This window comes from Euwallacea similis, chromosome 3 (assembly GCF_039881205.1).
Source record: "Euwallacea similis isolate ESF13 chromosome 3, ESF131.1, whole genome shotgun sequence".
Lineage (NCBI taxonomy): Eukaryota > Metazoa > Arthropoda > Insecta > Coleoptera > Curculionidae > Euwallacea > Euwallacea similis.
Genome location: NC_089611.1, coordinates 2418852 through 2440281, shown reverse-complemented (window position 1 = coordinate 2440281; position 21430 = coordinate 2418852). Strand labels below are relative to the sequence as shown.

Sequence of the window (21430 nt, the reverse complement as noted above, 5' to 3'; positions counted from 1 at the left end):
AGGGACTATTAACCTAGACTGCAAATATTTAGTAATTTTTTCTAGATTGTCGTCTTGCGTGAAGAAGATTGGAAATTTCTCGTATGTTTTTCAACAAGAGATTATAAAACTTGAACTTGTAATTTAGTATGGAGACATTCCTTCTTTTAATACTGTACCCTTCATATGTTGTCATGCAATTGAGTATTTATTTGAATGAATTAGTAAAAAGTCAGAGTGGACAATAATAAGCTAAGGAACAACACAGTGTTAAAACAGCAGTAACCGCAACCAAACAACATAAAAGACGCCATCACCACCACAACGTTATATAGCGAAAAGAAAGGCAAATAATAGGTGATTTGAAGTGTTGTTACGGGCCCCCCTGCAACGCGGATATGTAAGCAAAAAGACAGAAATAAGGGGAACGAAATTCACAGAAATTATTGTCCATACCAGCTCGACAGTGTAGAGCATTTCTCGCTGTTTATTGATCTCCTGTATGTAGATCTAGGAAGAGAAAAAATTGCGTGACAGTATTTACAAAGGTAGCCATGAAGGATAAACAATATGCACACACACTTAAGGGCAAACAACCTGAGACGTTTTAACACAAAGCGCGCATTTGCAATGTTCAAGTTTACAAATAAAGGAAATTTTGAATTTTCGGGTTGGCAATTTTCGAAAACTTAGCTAGAACAAAAACAATACAGATCGTTGTAAAAGTAATTTTGTACACGTGTGGAATATGCTATTCTAAATGACATGCCAATATAGTTTGCCTAAAATCACACACGATCATTGCAACAATCAGATATGTGCTGGTGAAGGGTTTGGGATTAATTCTGACATACTCACTTGTTCTTTCAGCATTGCTGCCTGTTGTCTTTTGAGTTCTCTCTCCTGTAAAAAAAGATAAACAAATTCATGTTTCATTACAGGTTAAGTCTATTTTCAGTAGAGACTAATAGACAAATAAATCTTTCACAGTCTTAATTACAAATATGTTACTTCGAGTTAATTAGATGACGGAAGAAAATTGAAGCGTCTTAATAAATATCACACTGAAGTAACTACATAAAGACCTCACTCTTACCTGTTGCTTCCTTTGATGGTCTTCCTGCTTCTGTTTCTCAGCCTCCTCTTGTCGTCGTCGCTTGGCCTGTCGAAACACAAATCCTCCAGGATCGAAATCATACCCCAGAACAAATCACCTTACCTCTAGTATTTGTTGAGATCTCGCCTCTTTCTCTCGGCGGGCCGCCTCTTGCCTTTCGCTCCGCTCAAGCTCCCTCACCAATTTTTGCTGTTCCCTATCGATTCTGGCAGCGGCCCTAGCCGCTTGTTGTTTTCTCGCCATTTCTATTCGTTGTTCTACAGGTAAACTTGTTCGCATGGCGGCTCTTAATTCTTCCAGTCTAAAACAAAGAATAGAATTGCATACAAATATTAAGAAGCTGCGCGTGTAGCCGCGTCCACACAGAAACAACATTTGCCATTGATGACATGTTTACAGGAATTTTTCGATATAGACACTGGGTTTCCAACATTACCTACATGTTTTCCTGGACTAGAAACGCCTTGAAAAATGTTGAGACTGTGGATACTTAATTCGCTGCTTCTAGGACATATTTTAATAGCAAGAAACATAGTTCAACAAAGCCGACATTGAATGTAACTTCTGTGTCGACTTAAAGCTTCCTCCACACAGATATTAATGAAAATAATTAAAACGTTATGTAATTATTAGCTAGTCATTGCTTTTGTTATTAAAAAAAAAGTTAGTTGTTGATTTCCGTTCAGTCAAGGAGTTGTCATTTCATAGTGAATTAGTTGTTATCCTGGAAAACCCGTTGTTATCAATGGAAGCAGCATGGAACCATATTCACTACGGACTTTTACCTTTTAGTTACGTCTTCTTCAGTTAAATAAATGAATTCGTTGCCGTCCGTTTGCATCTCCGGAGGTACCGGCTGCAAATAGTCGCCGATAATAACTCGACAACTGAACGTAAAGTTATCCTTAGTCAGATCCGTGGTCTTCTGGTACTCCAAGTATTGCGTAACATCAGACATTTGCTTGAACTTATTCGAGGAGTCAGGCGCCGCATAAGTCACATCTCCCTTGATGCCCCCGTTCTTCGTTACACCTCTAATTATCGTCTCCCTCCTCCAACCTATTGATAAATTAACCAATAAATATCCATGTAGATCATTTGAAACCACAGTAAAGATAACAACTGAAGCAAAACGCATGTAGCAAACTTCACTTGCTAACCTTTCTCTAGCGGCACCCTTAACAGCCGCTCATCGTACTGCTTCTGTCTCTTATTGAGAAGCGGAGGTGCCGAGTCGGTCTCCACTTCTGAATCAGTGGGATTCGAGTCAGATAGGTTATCGGAGTCCGACGCGTCGACCGTACTGCCGTCACTTAGTGCCCCTTTGAATCTCTCCTGTAGAAATTTATTTAGGGCCTTCTCGTCACCTCCCGCTTCCGAAATGTACTGCTGTGCCGCCAAAATATTCGACTTCAGTAGGTTCATTTGCTGGTTCATAGAAGCGTTAGGGTCCAACATCGGTACCGGCTTGATACCTATTTGCAGGATTTCATAAAAATATCTTTCTGTTAGAAGTGTTTAGTTGGAACAGTAAAGCAAGTTGACTAAAATTTTTCGTTGATGCACAACGAAAAATTTTGTTATGCGAAAACGATAGTGTTTCGTGCAGAGAAAAATTCGGTACCAGCGTAACGTGATCGGAATTTTCGCTAAAATTCCACTTGTTCTGAAATTTTGGTGAAAGTATAACAGGATCTATGCACTTGCCAAATCACATTTTCTTTTCAAATATCTGTCCCGGATTTTTCTGCTTGCCCTTCTAATCTTCTCACCTAAAGCCCTGCTTTGAGCCAGCAGTGAGGCCACAGTGTTCTTCTTGGGCTTGCTAACACCTCTCCCTAGGTTCCTCGGTCGTCCCTCTTTATGATTGGGTAAGAGAGTATTGCCGCCTGATGACGTCGGAGCTGATGTAGATGAGGTAGAACTACCACCGTCCGAACCTTCGTTTCTGCTTGGAGGACGCGGAGATTCGGCTCCGGGGTAGAACTGGCTGAAAGTACTAGGAGGAGTGGTGGGGGGAGGAGTAGAGTCCATGGGAACGACTCGCCGTGGTTTGGGCCCCGGTTTTCGGCGAGCTAAAGCAATATTTACTAATTCAGCAATAATTTTTTTGGAGACAAGACAAAACTTACATATTCGATCAGACCCTATGTTGGCACTCATATTGCTTAGAGAATTAAGTGAGGAGCTGGTTCCGCTATTGGCCGTCGCGGTGGGTTTGAGGGAGAGATTCAAGGGAGCTTCGCCAGAGGTTTCTCCTGTGGAGCTATAAGAAGAAATCCCCGAGGGACTACCATTAGTAGCGGGCAGTTTAATGACTTCCACGCGGTCTGAGGATGGCGTGTCTGGAGGGGTTATATCTTCCTGCTAATTTATTGATAACATTATCGTGATCTAGCTTTGAAACACATTTACGCACATTGAATTTAGGTCTTTTCGACCCACGATCCAGGTAGATCCCTCCCCCACTCGACGGCAGTACGCTAACCGAAGGGGGGTCGAGAGAGATGGTTTTCTTTCGGCCCCTGTTGGTCGTGCCGGGCACTTTGGGGCCCACTATCGACGATGTGTACTTGATGATTTCGGTGTCGGGTGGCAACCTAACACCACCCAAAATTGAATTAGGATCACTGTAAAACATGCATTGAGGGTATCAATCCATCACACATCTACACTACCACTGCATAAATAAATCACTCAAGTAGAACATTCTAAAAATATGGGTTTGAGGTTGAGATGGGAAAAGGTTTGCTTTGATTGGCATGACTTATTATTATTTCCGTCACTATACTAGCAACCAATCAAGGGTCGGGAAATTTCAAATTCAACCTGATTACACTGATAAAACTCTTTTTAGCTTGCCCAAAAAATTACAGCGACAAAACCGTGCCTAGTTTTTAAAACCTTGCGGTTTTTTAAGCGAATCAAAGCAGAATTTAGACCCGCATCATTAATTGCATCTTGTTTTCGCCATCAAGCTATAAATATATCCGCATACATGTCTGTTTAGGACGTAAAGAAAGTCGCCTGTTCGGGTCACATGTCCAAAGAAGAGCGACATAAAATTTAACGGCTTGGAAAGCCATTAATTTGGAAATTGATTTTGTGTTATTATAGTATAGATCAGAAAATACCCTTTCTCAAGAAATAATTTTCATAAATACCCGTCGACCTTCACGTTTTATCACGTAAAATCCGCATAGGTACATTTACGGCAAATTTTTGCAATCAGGATTTTATCGTCGAATTATTTAGTCTCAAGTCATTTTCCAAGCAAAAGAATGCGAAAACCACCCATGCAAACTTGAAGGTCTGGGAATATAATGCATGAAAAGTTTTTGGAGTAAAACAGTTTTTGTAATTGTGCTTTGTTTGATCCATATAGCTTAATGTTATCCACATACATAGGATGGTTTACTGCACGTAACAACGTTCCACCTTTCAATTTATATCCATCTTGAAAGCAATTTAGGGCTTTAGAGATCGAATTTAATGACATGCAAAACCATGGCGCACTCAAGGCATCACCCTGAATAAATATCCCTCTGTCGATATTAATTGATTCTGTTTCAATAACATCATTGCTGGTCTTTAAGTGTATTTTACTATTCCATTTTGCCACAGGGTAAGAGAAGTTCCTTATGTAAGGATATATTTTGTAAATGTTCAATATTTTCTTCAGTCAGATATACCAAATCATGTCGGATGTTTTACTTTAATCAACACAAGGGGTGTGTGAATATTTTGCTTTTTCAGATTAACATTTTTCACTATTTTCACATCCATGACAAGTTCTTTACATCTTTGGGAGGAATCTGGTACAATTGCAAAGTAATTATCAATTTCAAAAAATAGAAAATAAGTGTGTCAATTACGATCTTGAGCTAAATTACTGTCGGTAGAAAATCTCCGGATGTAACTAAAATACTGTTATTCTCTACTAAATATTTTGAAAACATAAGCTATAAGATAGTAAGTAATAAAAACCTTGGCATTGCTAATATACTTAGGAAAATTGCAAAACAGTAACCAATGTCAAAATACACCCACTATCGATAAGTAAAGTTACTAATGCTCGGCCTAATCGAACTAAGTAGATTGATTATAAACCGCTTACCTACTTCCCTCCAGGGCAGCGCTAGACGACATAAAATGTTTGGTCAGTAAATCGCTCTTTTTTACTCCACATTTAATTAAAAATAAAATTCTAACATAAACACCGCATATCACAGTCACTTAACTGATGAATTAAAGCTCGAAAGTACTAACTAAATTTAGCCAGATATCTAATAAGTATGTAAATCTGGTCCTAATACCCGTTTAGTTTTGCATAGTGATTTCATGCGTTTAAGTTGGGAGACGATAAGATAAGATTTCTTCCTATGCGAAAACAACGATGCTCACCTGAGAATGCTGGCGGGTAATCCTGCAACACTATTGACGGAATTCGGCATGCCGGCACTATTTAAGCCGCCACTTTTGTCCTGACTGCTGGCCAGACTCAAAGGGTTCGAGAACAAATTGGGAGAATCCAAGACAGGTTTCACTCCCGCACTGCTACCACTTTTTTGTTTATTGTCAAGCTTGCTCAAGTAGCCCAAATCGCCACTAACATTCGATTTACGTGCTCGCTCACTCGCCCCGGACGAGTTCGAAGGCAGCTTCAAACTCGGTTGTATCGTCAGGCCTGAGGGCGGCGAGTACTTCATGGAATTGTTTGTTGAAGATTTGCTGCTTAAAAAAAAATCAAAAACTAAGGAAAACCCACGGAAGGTGCTCAAACTCACCTCACACTGAGCCCAGAATTGACCTTGGCATTGTGGTCCATCTTCAGGGAGGAGGAACTTCCAACGGAGGAGATCTTGTCCTTTGCACTGCTCGAGGAACTGGACCTCGAAATGGACTTTGAAGAGGAGCCTTTGGACTTGTGCTGTTGCTGTTGCATGGAAGTCAGTGAGGGAAGTCCTAGGGCAGCATAAGGATCCGGCCCTCCCATTGGAAAGTTCAAGCCGGACGCTTGAAGACGGGCGAGGTAGTCTTGGGCGGCTAAGTGGGATGCCATCGACCACCAAGCGGCACCTGAATATTGAGAACCATTGGAGCTCGTATCGGATAGGAAATAAAGTGCAGAAGTTAAGGATGTTTTTTGTATTTGAATGTATTTTTTGTTTCTGAAATTTTTTTTCTAATCTGTACGCAGGGCGGGGTTAATTACTTAACTCTCTCAATAATAAAATTTTATAAATAAAATAAACACTTCATAATAAGAAGTTACAAATATTTTATAAAAAATATTCAATAACGACCAGCAAAGAGTAAATACAACGGCGTCAAACTTAACCCACCACAAAATAAAGAGGAACACGTTCTCTAGTCCGAATTGCGGACAAGACGACACATTACAATGAATTATTTAGGCCAAATTGCAGTCAACTTTGAACTAAACGATTAACAATTAAATTTGCCGCAGTGTGGTGCCTTGAGAACTAAGTATTCTGGAGTCAAATTTACAGCTCAGTATTTTAACAGTTAACTAATGAAAAACAGAAGAACCAAATTACTAAAGTTCTGGCCCAGATAAAAGCACAACAACAGATCAATAACAAGCCTGAACTTACAAGTTAAGAAGAGCTTTATCTCATCGCTAAATGTATCAAAACTTCAATAATTTGACCCTTAACTGCTAAATTGGTTATGAATAATTCTGATCAGGGCTAAATTATTAATGTGTTATTAACTTTAGCTGCAAGCTAATTTCCAAAGAAATATGTTATTGCTCAGATTCTTGATTTACATAAAAGCTTTCTTGACGTTAATCACATTAATTAAATAAAACGTTAAAACCCGGGTTTCGTCTATTGGTTAGTACCTGTTTTCTTTTTACTTTTAAAGATGCCTCTAATAATGAATATGAAATTTTATGTACGAACTGAGATATTTCGTTTAAACAGGACGTTAATATCACATCGAAAATTCACTTTTTGAGAAATATCTAACAATTTTTCCAGGCAAAAATCATTGATATTTGAATTCCGTTCGACGAACCCTTTGTGGACCTACTTAATCCCCCATTATTAATGGCCTACCGAGTAGAGCTGATAATTTTTTTCGATTGATAATATGTAATGTATATATTGATAAAATATAAGTATTTAATAACTACCGATAACTATCGATCGTTATCAAAATTTCGATGAGTATAAGTTTTTCCTTTTTCTACAATCGTTAGAATGCCCACTCACACATTCAGAACATAAAGGAATTTCGTCCTGCTCTAAAGGTTAGCTATATCTTTAATCTTTCTTTACCTCTTATTACAAATAAACCATCCACGTGATATTGCTGATAACTAGCGATACGGCGATGACTAGCGAAAAGTTGATAATTATCGATAAGTCGATAACTATAGATAGGTCGATGACTATTAGACTGGCGATGACTGATATTTATCGATAGGTAAGTGACAATAAACTATGGATAGGCAACTTTCAATATCGTCCAGTCCTCGACCGGGGCCAAGCAAACATAAGTGTTAGCAAGTCAATAACGATCATGACGGTTTGGGTCGACGACGTCCGTCGTGTCATTACTCATATCCCAAACCCTTTTCCAGGGCAGGAATTACGGCTTGCGGAGGGGAACGTTGAAGAGGAGGCAGGGTCGAAGGGAGGGGGAGGGGGCCGCGGACGAGGAGCGCAAAGACGAGTCCCGACCCAAGAAAAGTAGATCAATAAAACAAATTACATTTGCGTTACACTTCGCCCAGATCAAATGCTGCAGCAAATCCGGCCGACGGCGATATACGAACGAAGGGGCTCCATGGGCGGAGTGCGCCGCGACGCGCGTCAAAGGGGTGGGGGCTGCTTTTTTTGTTTAATGTTTATGCCCTCATCCCTGCGGGCCGCTAACACGAATAAATACGGAGATAATATGGGAGAAATGCGTCCAGGAGAGGAATGGAGTGGTGGGACGGGCGTGCTTTGTCGATTTTTGTAGCAATTGAGAGAATTGCCAGGGATTTGAAAAATTGATTAAATCGTCCGTAGTTTAAAAGATATGAAAACTGCACCATTAAATTACTGATCAATTAGCAGAAGACTTCCAGGGAAAAATAGAGCATGCAAAAGTTAATCGCCCTTCGTTGCTGGACATCTTACAGAGATAACTCGAAGCCAACTTGAAAATCGTCCCACCATCATACCTAAGAGTTAAAATTCTACTTTAATCTGTTGCTTAAGTTATTTATAGACTTCGATGTATACAGGGAGTCCTAATGTCCTAGAGCTTATTTAAAGGGTCTCGAACACCGCTAACGGCACTCTTAACGCTCTGCACCAAAGTTTTAATAAAATTGAAATTTTCCATCCAAAAAACACCTTGCATGAAATTTTGTAGATTTCCCCAGAATTATAAAAAAAATCTTTATCACTGTATATATTACTTATTATCGGCTTTTTGATGGAAATAAATTAGGTCAAATCAATATTTTTCGGCAAAGAATCTGTGGTTCAGCCGTGTCCAGTATGTCATAATTAGTTGTTGGACGCTTCGTACATGCTAATGATTAAATTCACATTTTCGGTAATTACGGCTCCGACCATAAAATACATTCCGAACTGTCGGTTTGATGTCAACCAATCAGAGCACAATTGTCAACACGTGTCAACAAAACGTAGCTGTAATTGGACAAAATAATTTAGCGTGTAATTAAGTTGACATTTTTTAAATTAAAATTTTAATTCAACTTCTCAAAAATGTGTTCTAAATTTGCCTAAGTTTATCAGTACTTAAAATTAAGACTATTTTACGTTAGAACGAGGCGTCTTGGTCATCCACAAAAGCCCAAATAACCATCTAAAAGTCCTTAAAATCCTCCCGAAAAATCGCGCGAAACACACTAAACTCGAATTAACAGCTTTACGAACGCATTAACCAGCAAATCTCGCAAAATTCAGTATTTTTCGATCTCGCACACAAGCAAAAAAGTCTCTCAAATCTGTAGCGATTGAAAAACGTTTTAATGCATATGCTGTAAAAGGGTTACTTTACTGACCTAGGCATTAAAAGTGACACTTCACAGCCTGTTTTGCATCATTAAAATGTCACTTTTTCGTTAATCGGAAATAAATAAATTTTGAAGAAAACTAGTATTTTTGCGCTGGCAAATCAAGCTAAAGAATAGTCCTGCAGGCATTTCACGTAAATCAAAATCGGGAAAATACGTTATATCTCTCTGTTATTTGAGTGTGTTAGAAGAAGACTACAATAGCCCTTGAAAATTTCAAGAATCAGTTCAGTTTGAGTATAAAAGATAAAAAAGAAAGAGTTGGACTAATTTTGGAAAGTGGGATAAGGACGGGCATAAAGACATCATTTCTGACATATTGAGCGATTGGCTCGTGCTTTCTCCTTATTTTATAAATTGAATCTAACAAAGAAAAATAAGTCCTAAGTTCGCCAGTTTATAATTTTAATGTAATGGCCTAATGCTTATAACGCGTAACAAACCCTAACTAATATGATGACCCAAGATTATGCAAGGCCAAGCAAATTAAAAACATTTCCTCACTGAATTTTTAACCGTTTATTGCACAATAATCGACCCCTTTTCAACGCAAAGTTTCAGTTACACAATAAGTGTGTCGCCTGCGACTCTTCCGTTCCCTACAAACCCTCATTTCTAACCCTGTCCGCTCCCCCAAAACCAGCGTAATATGCGCTTCCGCACTATTGCTGCTGCAATTTATGCAAGGGTGGAAAGGTAAGGGCACTTATCGCCCTGCTCAAAGCAAATTTAATACGCTTCTCGCTAAAAATACTATTATAGTCAAACTCAACAGAAGAACTTCGCGTAGCTCTCTCAGAAAATTAATTTATTATTCCATATTTTTTTAAAATAATAATTCAAAAACTTACTTGCAGCGGGCATCCCTAAGCTAGCCGCCTGACTTGCCGCCACCGATAACGTGTTGGAGTAGGCCGCGTTGCTGTAGGCGGCGGCGGCTGCAGCTGCTGCCCCCGGAGTCGAAGAGGTCGATGAAACTGCGGGGTAATTGGGCGGCAAGCTTGAAGCTGAGGACGAAGCACTGCCGCCTCTCGTAGACTGCGAGGAAGCGGCTGGAGGCAGCATTCCGAAGGGAAGGGCAGTGGCAGCATGGGGCGGTAAACCGAAACCGCCCGCTGCTGCGAACAAGTTGGCGGCATTCGCATCGCCTCTAGGCCAATAAGCTGCAAATTTAGAAAATGTAAAGATTTTGCTAACTTTAGCAAGAGCTTAAATTTCCGTAAAAACAAAGCGGAGCTTTCAAAAAACTTCGAAAACTCTAGAAACTATAAGGAAAAAATTGAATTTTTTACATTCTGTATCTCAAAAATTGACGCCTTAAACACGTTTATGTGAGAAAATGACTTCATTCTTAACCGAGAAATTAGTCCTTGCAGGCCACTAAATTAATGTATTGGCAATTTTACCTGCAAGATAATTCCATGAAACCCACGAAACTGACCAATACTACGTTATTTTCACGTTTCCGTGGATATTACCATTTTGCTAAAGTTTGCAGGACTTTGATCTAGTTACGTAAAATCTGGGTTTCGAAGTAAATTTTGCCATCAATTAGGAAATACCGTGTATTATAATAAATACTCAGTTTATATTTATGATAGTATCAATTCAAATTTACCTCCGAATAAACTGGCAGCATCGAGTAAAGCAGCTGGGTCTTGCACGTTGGACACCTTGCTCGAACCGGAAGGACTCTCGTTGGCCTTTCCATTTTCCTTATCCATTTCCAATCCACAATCCTGCAAACGAAACTCCTGAATTCGCACGTAATACTACTTTGAACTGAACTAACGGTGGCCCTTTGGGCTTTGCATTGGGCCCTTAAGGCTCAAAATGAGCTATTTTTAAAGATTTTGCTTAAAAACAGTTTGAATGATCAGACAGATCGGCGTCAAATTATTATAAAACCTGTCAAACCAGTATTATGTTGTTTGCAAAGGTATCAAAAGAAATTCACGTACATTTTAATAATTTAAGGGAACTGGTTGTCTTGACACCACGGCCTGTGGACGGAAGACAGGTAAGACGAAGCCCAGGTAACTTAAGGTTTAATTAATTTAATTAGGTTGTAAATTGCGGTTGGAGCGGTAGTAAAATAGGTGGATAGTAGTTCTTTTAGTGGCTAAAGAAATCTACGTTATCCACATTGAAGACTTCAATTGAGGGGTGAGGGTAAGAGTACCTACTAGGCATGGTACTACATGGCAAAAGTCTCTAGAGAAAAAACCTCACAGTTGCACCTCGTTCTAAGCCCTATCTTTAAACCAACAATCAATTCCCAACTGGCAATTGTGCATATTAAAACACGAATCAGTAGAGGTTCAAAACATTCACATTACGAAACTGATTTGATGTTGTATCTCTAATCCTGACATCAGCCAATACGCTGTGCGAGGCAGCATTTCACCGATATGATAGGTGCGCTTTCACGGAACTATTGATTCCAATGTTTACGATGAACACCGCATCAATTCAGCCTAAAATCAATGGAAATATACCTTTATTTAATGAAGTATTGCCCTATCTAGAGGCGCGTCTCGTTCAGCCCATTTTTGTTGCATTCGAACCTGAAACAAAGAACATCTGTTATCGATCCGAAAACTGGCACGAATAGGATTATTTAAGGCCCGACCTCTCGAAATTCTGGCTGTCTACGCCTTAAAAAATTAACTGCTGCCATATTCGTTTCGTTACAATGGGTCGTTATACTTGTCGGTGGTGGTACCCACGAACCGCAGTCATCTTCAAACGCGGATATGTTCAATGCGAACGTAAAAGAGGTACGTTTACACAATTGCCAAAGGTGAACGATCTGATCGTCACGGAGCAGGAGAAACAATTTCGAATGCGTCAAATAGAATCTTGCATTATACTACATACCTAGCTCGTCTGTTTAACTATCCGATTACATAAATAGTACTTTCTGATGTTTGTTTTACTTCGATCTTGCGGAAATAGACTGGGAATTATAGGAGAGGTGCAGACAGATACACACACGAAGAACAAAGGAAGAACCTCGATTTATCATAGTAAAATGGGGAAAAATTAACTCAATGCATTTCAACTCATCAAATTGTCAAGAAAATAAGAAAAAATAGAAAATTTTGGTAATACATACATATTTCATTAATTAACTCTACGTATCAACGATGAACTAACACCTGACGACTATAATCAGTGTAATGCATGTAAATTACAGCTATTTACGGATACTTTCAGTACTGATAATCACATAAACCTGGAAATTTATTCAAATGCCCAAGAAGCAAGTACCGAGCTCGGCCATTTAGGCCAACGATCTTGAGCCATAAGCCATAATATAACGACCTTAGAAGTGAAGAGATCCCCTTTTTCCAAGAGTTGTCGCATAGAAATAATTAGCAAATATCGTTTAGGTGTTTTTAAAAAGCATAATTTGCTGGACAACAAAGGTAACCCTGACCTTCTAAAGGTAGTCTAATGGTTGATGACTTGCTTGGTGAGTTCAACAATGCTAGGTCATCGGCGTGCACCCGACCGTGTCTGGTTATTATCACATAAATGGACTTGCGGGTCTGAAGCACGAGAAATCGCGTTAAAAGTGACATTTTCGGGGATGTTTCTCTGGGCGCAGCAGATGATACGTTAATTGCAGATTCTGTGAAATTTGCACGGTTGAAAAATTCCATATTCAAATATCATTTTGTCAAGAACTAAAGCTCTCTGCACACTTAACCTGCACTGCAATATCTCTCGTTTTTCACTTTCCTGTTCTTATTAAACAAGTTATTTTGATTTGCGCATAGAAACTGATTGGTATCTTACTCTGAGATTTTAAGCCTGTCAATATCAATCTATAAGCTATACGGTTCATAAATCATATCTGGAGAATACCTCGAAATCATTAGGCAGCTCAGTAGACAATAACGATTTAGTTTTTTATTCGTGCTTGAAGCAACACCTACCTATACCGGCATCCATAATGTTAAACTTAAATATACAGGGTGACACATATCATCATGGAAATATTTCAGGGAACGAGAATACTCTGCAAAATATGAGAAAAAATGTGAAACTTTGTCACCTGGTATACAGAAAATTATGCGTTTTTGATCATGGGTCTATTAGGATTTTTTAAAATTATTCTGCAGAGGGCTGTCGTCCCCTGAAGTATCTCCTTGATGATACGTTACACCTTATATAATTCAAATACCATGTGCAGCGTTAGATTATAGATAAATAATCTCCCCCTTTTGAAAAATTTTGAGGAAAAACCCGATATTTTTGAATAGCTGAACAGATTTAGATTTTTTTTCAACCTAGATACATATTTTTTTGAGATGCATGAGTTTTGAACATGGATTTTCATTAATTGAACAACATACATAACATTTTCATAAACGGCAATTTCAAGATCGCGAAAATCCTCTAAGTACCAACATGAACTCGGTGCCTCGGCAACTAAACAGATATCAAAACCTTGAACAAAAAATTAGTAAAGGACCTTTGCTCTATTTGACTTCATAACGCTGTAAAAGGGGAACATGATGGAGACAGCTGTAAAGTGTACCTAACAGATGGTATAGGAAGCTTTAATTTCCTAGTTAGAATAATTACTGGTGCAACCTATGTACTGCTCTATATACCACAAATTGCAAGGCAAAAAAGGCTAAACGTCGCTAAGCAAACACTACGTAGAGTGAATTGGTATTCTTGCACCAATTTTTTAAGTTGAATGAGATGCGGCTAAATGGGCCACATATCTGATAAGGCCTTTCCGTACCTACATCAATAAATAATGCATGTGTTGAAAACCCTATGCACACATACATTATGGTTGACAATTTTACGGGTCTTGGTTATTTGTTTTCGTTTAAATACGTCTGGAATGCTGACCAAACGGCTACAAAACCAGATAAAACTATGAACCTGAAACTTTGCCACAACTGAAATCGCTCCTATGGCCATTACACTTACCTTAAGTGGTTAAAATACTGCGGCCTTGGATAAATCTGCAACAAAAAAGACCATTTTAAGCAGTCAGTTTCATTCTCGATCTTATTTTACTCGAACAAGTTAGATGCCAAACCCACTATATCAGAAAAATTGAAATTGCATTCCCTGCAAGCAGGTGAGACGATTACCAATATCCGGGTTATAAGAAACCGTAATTACCTCCTGATGTTGGAGCGCCTTATTGTCGGCAAGATCGAGAAATCACTTTTCCAAAGGAGACTACATTTCGTCGTAGATAACGGCCCTAAACCGGGGCCCCTTTTTTAAAAACTCTAAAACGATCGATAGCGGCTTTGTTGCCCGATTCAGAGCCGCAAAGCCTCGAGGAGAATGAACGTTAAGTAATGACCAAATCGCCGGTTTGGAGAATTTTCTGTCTGCGGAGGATACTAACTAATAAATGGACAAAAGTCTTCTTTAACAGCCGTCGGAGAATCACCTGAAATCAGGTGATTGTCGCTTTCTCCCGCGTAAGACAATTACTTGTATTAACTCAACAAAGCACAAATGTATGCGGATTAGCGGACATGGCCAAAAGGTGTGGCAGCAGTTGGAACAAAAATAGAAATTTCCCATCTGCGACACATTGCCGTAATTACTTATCTGTAATCGCCTATCTCATCTCCTCCTTTCTTTCTCGTCAACGCATTTAAGCCGGTTGTGGCCATTTCACTTCCATTTGCATGAGGCTCTCCTTTTTCTACTCAAGAACGTCGAAAATAAATCCATAAACTCTCTTTAAAACCGTTTATTTTGTCATTACATCCATTCTTCTCATTTGTACGGGGTCCCGGACAGAGCTCACAAAGCTAGTCAGAAAACCTCTTATTGATCGTTTCTGTTTATAGCTTTTAAAAGCAGCCTCCTGCATGGCATTGTGTCTCGGGGCGCCTGAAATAAAACAGACCTTTCCCTTGCCAATGTTAGAAAAATGTGAAACGTTTCTCGAGTGCCTCTATTGCGGCAAATGTTGAAGAAATGAAAAAATGCACCAAATAATCCAAAGAAAGATGAGAAGATTTTGACTATAGAAAGAGCCTCTTCATCACAACGCGTACAATTCAAAACACATGTTTTATTACGCTGACCTAAAGCTGAACAATCTTGACAGCTAAATAGCCTCAGGAGATCTCTGACAGCGATTTGCATTGTCAGATTGCAGAAAAAGATGCGCGATATTCACTATTAGACAATACATCACATAACAGCACTTATAAAATAGGCATTAAAGTTCGATCTGTAACCTGTGTATCTCGAAATCTTAATGCTGATAAAAGAAACTTATAAATTCACATCACTGATTGATGGCTGAGATACTACGATTTTTAGCTCATAAGAATCCCCTATTACTAGGGTGCGAATACAAGAGGGGTGTTCGACCCCTCAAATTTATATCTCTAACCGTTTCCAAGATCCCCGTAGTTTGACAGGAACTTCCGGACTTTTCTATAAGAAAATTTGTCGATTTTACTGTTAAAACTCTCATTCGCTGTTGCTGCTCCCATTCTGTGAATATTATCAAATTATACTTGGCGCCAAATCATAAAGCCGGCTTTGTTTATTATATGAACTCGGACGGAAATGAAAATTGTGATATTGATTTTTGACGGATATTGATTGAACTCGAATTACCCTGAGTTGTAAAACAGGCTCTGAATGCAGTTGACACGTACGTTCAATGTTTTATCTTCATTTAAGAACGTGTACCAAAAAAGGATGGCCATATACTAGGTGGCAGTTAACATTGACTTTTTTTAGATTGTTCACAACCCACCTCAATCCCCCTTGGGAAAATCTTAAAGACCCACGGAGTAAGGTACCTTTTTGGCATCGAGGACAGTCCTGTTCATAAAAATAACACCTCGACGACTTTATCAATTATTTGTTTTTGTTTTTTTTTATGTTATTTTAATATCTGTTTTAGTTATACGAATTTTGGACGTTAGAAAAACCATTTCGTGATAATGAAAAAATTGCTTATTAACGTAATAGAAATAGAGATAATAGACGATGAAGAAATATACTAGGTGGTCAAAGTAAAACGGACGGATTTTAAAATCCTATCAAAATTTTAATTTTGATCGTACAGGGTTGAACATAAATTCAATATGTAGAGAAACTCAGGAAATTTTATTGCCAAAAGGACAAAATCGAAAACACATTACGTTTTAAAAATAATCTCATTTAAATGGTGACTCTCGGTTGCAACGCATTCTTCCAGGCGGTCGTTGAAATTTCTCATTACTCTTTGCACTATATCGTCTGGAATCGCCGGGATTTTATTTCTGATGACTTCTTTTAATTCTTGGATGGTTATTGGTTTGTTGACATACACATTAGACTTAAGGTAGCACCAAAGAAAGAAATCATAGGGAGTCAAGTCGGGGGAACGTAGAGGCTAAAGAACATCACCACTTCGGGAAATTACGAGACGAGGGAGAACTGCTCTTAGGAAATCCATAGAAATCCTTGCTGTGTGAACTATAGCTCTGTCCTGTTGAAACCAAATGCAGTTAACGTTAATTTCATTTTCTTCAAGATGAGGGATTAAAAATTATTGAAGCATATCGCGGTACTGAACCGAGTTGATCGTCACTGTCTGCTCCCTCTCATTTTCGAAAAAGTAAGGCCCCATTATTCCGAGTTTAAAGGTTGCACACCAAACAGTCACCTTTTGGCTGTGTATAGAGCGCTGATGTAATTCTCGCGGATTGTCAAGTGCCCAATAACGGCAATTTTGCTTGTTGACAAAACCCTTCAAGCTAAATAAGCTTCATCTGACATCATCACTGCATTTTCATCCTCTAAATTTATTTTCCATTGCAACTCAACTAAACTTCCCAATGTGGACTATGAATTGAGGTAGTCTATGATCTTGTCCAATCACACAGCTCCACGTACTACCCATTACAAAAACGTCCGTTTTGGTTTGACCACTCTGTATAACAAAATGACTTTTGCTTACCTTTGTACATGCATTCCTGTAAACGGCATTTAGGCAAAGAAAGTAATCCTTTGAGCATCCAGTGTGGATCTGTAACAAAGAGGAAATTATGGAACAAAATGAAAAATCAATTTTTGAAGCACAAAACACAGAGTAATTTAAATTAATGTCAGGAGTTGAGAGTCTATGTGATGATGGATCTATATGATCCTTCCGACTCTGTAATCTCTTGAGTAAGGTCGATATTGAGTGTTAACTCTATTAGTTCATGGTAGTTCAAACTGCGATTGTTGAATGGATGGTAAGAACTTCTGCTCCAGGTTCAAACACCTAAATCTAGTTTAACACGACCCCTTGAATTTTGTTTACAAATGTGATTTAATTGAACTGTGCACTAACATTCACCGATCTATGTCCCTGCTTCATCCCAACCCTTTCCACAACTGTACCTTAAATCCAATCTCAAAATTCAACACCAAAACCGTATAAACCATCGCACTACTTTCATTTCGCATAATTTTACGTGTCCTGACGATGGTTTATTGCAGTCGGTACAGTTTTGTACTCTTAACCGTCTGACATTTGGAAAACGGTTGTCCCTGGTCGCTTTTGCGATGAAGAGACGACCGCTGGGGCCGGTGGGTAGATGCTGTATCGGACTCATTAAAATTGTTGTGAAACGAGTTTAAAATGAAATAAGATGCCGTACAAGTAGGAACACAAGGAGGGACGGATGAGAAAAATGCTCCCGGATAAAATTTATATTATGCGGCGGCAAATCAAGAAATCGATACGGAATCGGTCCTGTATAGCCAACGAGAAGCATCTTTGCTATCCGGACTTATTTACGTGCAGATATAAGGGATATATAAGAGGGTGCAGGACTAATACTTTATAATCAACATCTAAATCCTGTCTGGCAGCTGAATAACGCAATAATCGAATATTTATGAAGGCAAATGTTACTTATCTAATATCGAATGAAGCGGATGATCAAAACGATTTGGCAAGCATTCACAAACACGCGGCTGAATTATTTTGGAGCGATTTGCATTAGAAATAGGTAGTGTCAATGCTTTCGCAAAACAAAGGCTAAAAGCTTGCAAAACAGAGATGATTGAGCCGTTGTTACACTCCGTTAACTTCTTCATTGAGCGTGCTTGAGTACCTGCCTTTAAATATTCAACTTGTCCATGATCCAGTTGAATAAAAGAAAGAAGAGGACTCAGAAACGGGAAACTAAAAACCTTCCACAAACCTAATATAACATGTACATATGTATTTTACGCATAAGCTCGCTTTACAATATTTACAGGAAGTTTGCAGCTGATTCCTCTCATTTTCTGTAATAAAATTGCAATGAGAGTGGCACGGCAAGGTTCCGGTGAATAGAAGATGGGCTCTATCGGGCCCAAAATGTTTGTCAATAGGAATTTATTTAAAATGACTGTCTCGTGCACTGAAGGGTTCGTAAGATTATGAATGAATAGATATACCGGTTCACATGGACAGTGGCCAATGCAGCAAAATTATGAATATGAATAAGATTTTCCTGCTAGGATTTTGCACATAGGTATTCCAAAATTGGCAATTCTACCAAAGAGATCAACAAGGGCCTGTTGTATAAGCATCAGTTTGGCGTAAATACCCTCAGAAATAATTCTCAAATTAAATACATGCGATTCTCGGCATGAATCCATGAATGAATTAGAGGAATCTTAGGCACGGCTCAATCCAAAGCTCAAATAAAAATTTAAGTGCCCAGTTTAGTAAAAATGTGCTTTAACTTACTGGAAATATGACTTAAGTTAAAGACTGAAGTTAAACACTTAAAGAATAATTCCGAGAATCATTCTACACGGAGAATTCTACTCTCTTTATTAACCTAAGAGTCTCTTAGGAGCCCAGTTTGGAGCATATTCCTTGCATCTAATTAAGAAGAAAAATAAACCAAGTTATTTTTGAAAAAGAAAATGAGAAGATCACATTGCTCATTTTACATAATATCAGTTTTATGCTCGTTTTTATGAGTGTGTTGTTCCTTCTCAGCTTAGTTTAAATATTTAAACAGGGAAAGGAATACTGTAGAAAACATCTTGGAAAACACTAATTCGTTTCCACAAAGTCATCATTCCAATTCGGTGTCCTGCAGGAAATATTTCCGTCGAAAAACTTTAAATTTTCCTTTCATGTAATTCTACATGCCTCATATTAAATGTAGACATGTATAACGGCAACCTCTCGCAATAAGTTAAAAGTGAATGTCTCAATGTTGGCTATGAAAATTTCGTATACCACGTGACATTATCTACTCAAATTAAATGCATGCGCAATCAATGTACTTAGCTTATTTGTAGTCATCAATTGTCAGTTGTCTTAACCGTCACTTCTACCAATTTCATTATTTTTATATTAGGACGAAGGAGTAAATGAGGCGCACTTAATAATAAATATTTATAAATTCTAAATGTATAGTACTATTCAGATAAAATTTGACATATATCATGGCAAAAGTATTGTCCACTATAATATTTAGACATTTGGATAAAAATTGAGAATGATTGCTCTACGTGGGCGGATAATGGCGCACAGGACTCATCCAATGGTACGTATCATAATATAGGACGCTATGGGATATATATGTGTTAGGTGCAAAAAAATCACAATAAAACTGGATTAAAACGATCATATTTATTTAGAAATTGATACATAACATTGATAAACAAATACAGATATCACAAATGTCACAGATATATTGTAGGTAGTGTTCTGGTGAGTTTGCCCTACTGCAAACGGTATCAGCTCCTCGTAGACAAGTTCGTCTTAGACTAGGTAAACGCATATTTTCCAGGTTTGTGAGGTCGTTGTATGATTGATAGTCACAAATATGTACTTAATGGTTTGTGAAATGAGTACCACTTTTCAGCGAAAACTAAATTTTGCATGTTTATGGTGAGCAAAAAATAACAATTCAAATAAATCACAAAACAAACACAGGCAATTTCAACTACATCCCTACAGATTACTCAAGTCTAAATAATTCATGAAAAATGTAAAATATTACATGGGTACAGCTTATTTTTTACAGCACAATGTTTACATGAAATTGTCAATAAACACATTTTTGGCCATAACGAATTCAACAGGTCATCTGAATTTTTCAATCGTTACAGGTGCGAAAGTAATCAGGAAGTGGGTGCACTTACACTATTTCGGTTCTTTGCCTCACGAGTGTAAGAAATTGGTGAAGCGAACCTCCATGAACGATTGTTAACCATCCTACTCTCCTCATTTGTCTCCCTGCTTGAACTTACTTAACTCAACTTAACAATATAGGTTGATTTGCGAAGATTTTATTCGACTAGATTTGTGCACAGGCCTATACATATACAAAGTGCACCAACGACAAGAGTCCATCCCTCGGTTTAGAAAAACTTCGAACTTCTTAAGCAAAATTTAAAATGCAATGTTTCCCATTTCTCGGGAAAACACTAAAAATTGAAACAATTTTTAAACCGGATATGAATTTTTACAACACTTTCTATATCGTCCATTTACCCCTCTACGGTTTCTCAATCTCAATACATGCATTACCACTTTGGATCATCCTGTATACATACATAAACATCAAAATTTTATAAATAAAAAAAGGCAAAAAAATAAAATAATCAAAACTGTTTCGTCTATAAAGTTCGTCGAAACGATTAAGTTCAGATGTTTTTTGACGGCGATTGGTCTTCAAATTCCCAATATAGATATCACAGTTCGAAAAACAGTCTATCGGTCCCAAGATCTGGCCTTCAGATAACTTTTTATTGTAATGTGGCTTCTTGGTTGCAATAAAAGTTTAAGACGGGTTATCATAAAATTACCTTTGGTATAGAGTTGTCTCTTGCCAGAGTTGAAATATTTTTTTCATTATATCCCTAAATAGTATAATGTCATAAAATCACAAATTACCGAAAATTTGCATTAAAATTGAGAAAAACTTGATAGGAAATTTCGAAAAGTTTTCATTGGCCTTCACATTGACAACTTTAAACAATGGGTCAGATTCTGATTCAGTTCAATTCGAGGGTCGATTATTATCAAAAAATAATCCCTAACTGGTGAGTAAAATAATTATTCGCTCAATATTTACTTAAAGTGCGGAAAATGATGCTTTATCGCACGCTGATTGTAGTTGACCTTGACCGATCGACCCGAATTCTCCCGCGATAGAGTTCAGCCAATAATCTAGTAAGGTAAAGATAATTTCGCACGCGTTGGGTAATCGTTATTTACCTGACAAGTACGGAAAGTGATTTCTTACAGCACGCCGATTATAGCT

The 21430-nt window shown here is 38.2% G+C and overlaps 1 protein-coding gene across 15 annotated transcripts in view; it reads right to left on the bottom strand.

Moving 5' to 3' along the window:
- The window catches only part of tou (toutatis), a 31948-nt gene that overhangs the window by 7771 nt on the left and 2747 nt on the right, over nt 1-21430 (bottom strand). For 5 of the 15 annotated variants that reach the window (XM_066406653.1, XM_066406664.1, XM_066406657.1 and 2 more), the window contains exons 2-18: nt 17122-17190; nt 14118-14152; nt 11660-11728; nt 10780-10900; nt 10013-10324; nt 5884-6175; nt 5501-5827; nt 5214-5234; nt 3516-3726; nt 3229-3463; nt 2869-3171; nt 2257-2571; nt 1882-2155; nt 1199-1397; nt 1076-1141; nt 838-882; nt 436-489 (exon numbers count right to left, since the gene is read on the bottom strand). In XM_066406653.1, the coding sequence (XP_066262750.1) occupies nt 436-489; nt 838-882; nt 1076-1141; nt 1199-1397; nt 1882-2155; nt 2257-2571; nt 2869-3171; nt 3229-3463; nt 3516-3726; nt 5214-5234; nt 5501-5827; nt 5884-6175; nt 10013-10324; nt 10780-10885 (2760 nt within the window). In that variant the 5' untranslated portion in view covers nt 10886-10900; nt 11660-11728; nt 14118-14152; nt 17122-17190. Of the gene's footprint in view, nt 1-435; nt 490-837; nt 883-1075; nt 1142-1198; nt 1398-1881; nt 2156-2256; nt 2572-2868; nt 3172-3228; nt 3464-3515; nt 3727-5213; nt 5235-5500; nt 5828-5883; nt 6176-10012; nt 10325-10779; nt 10901-11659; nt 11729-14117; nt 14153-17121; nt 17191-21430 lie in introns of those variants that run through there. The other 10 variants (XM_066406662.1, XM_066406663.1, XM_066406656.1 and 7 more) reach the window with 9 other exon arrangements.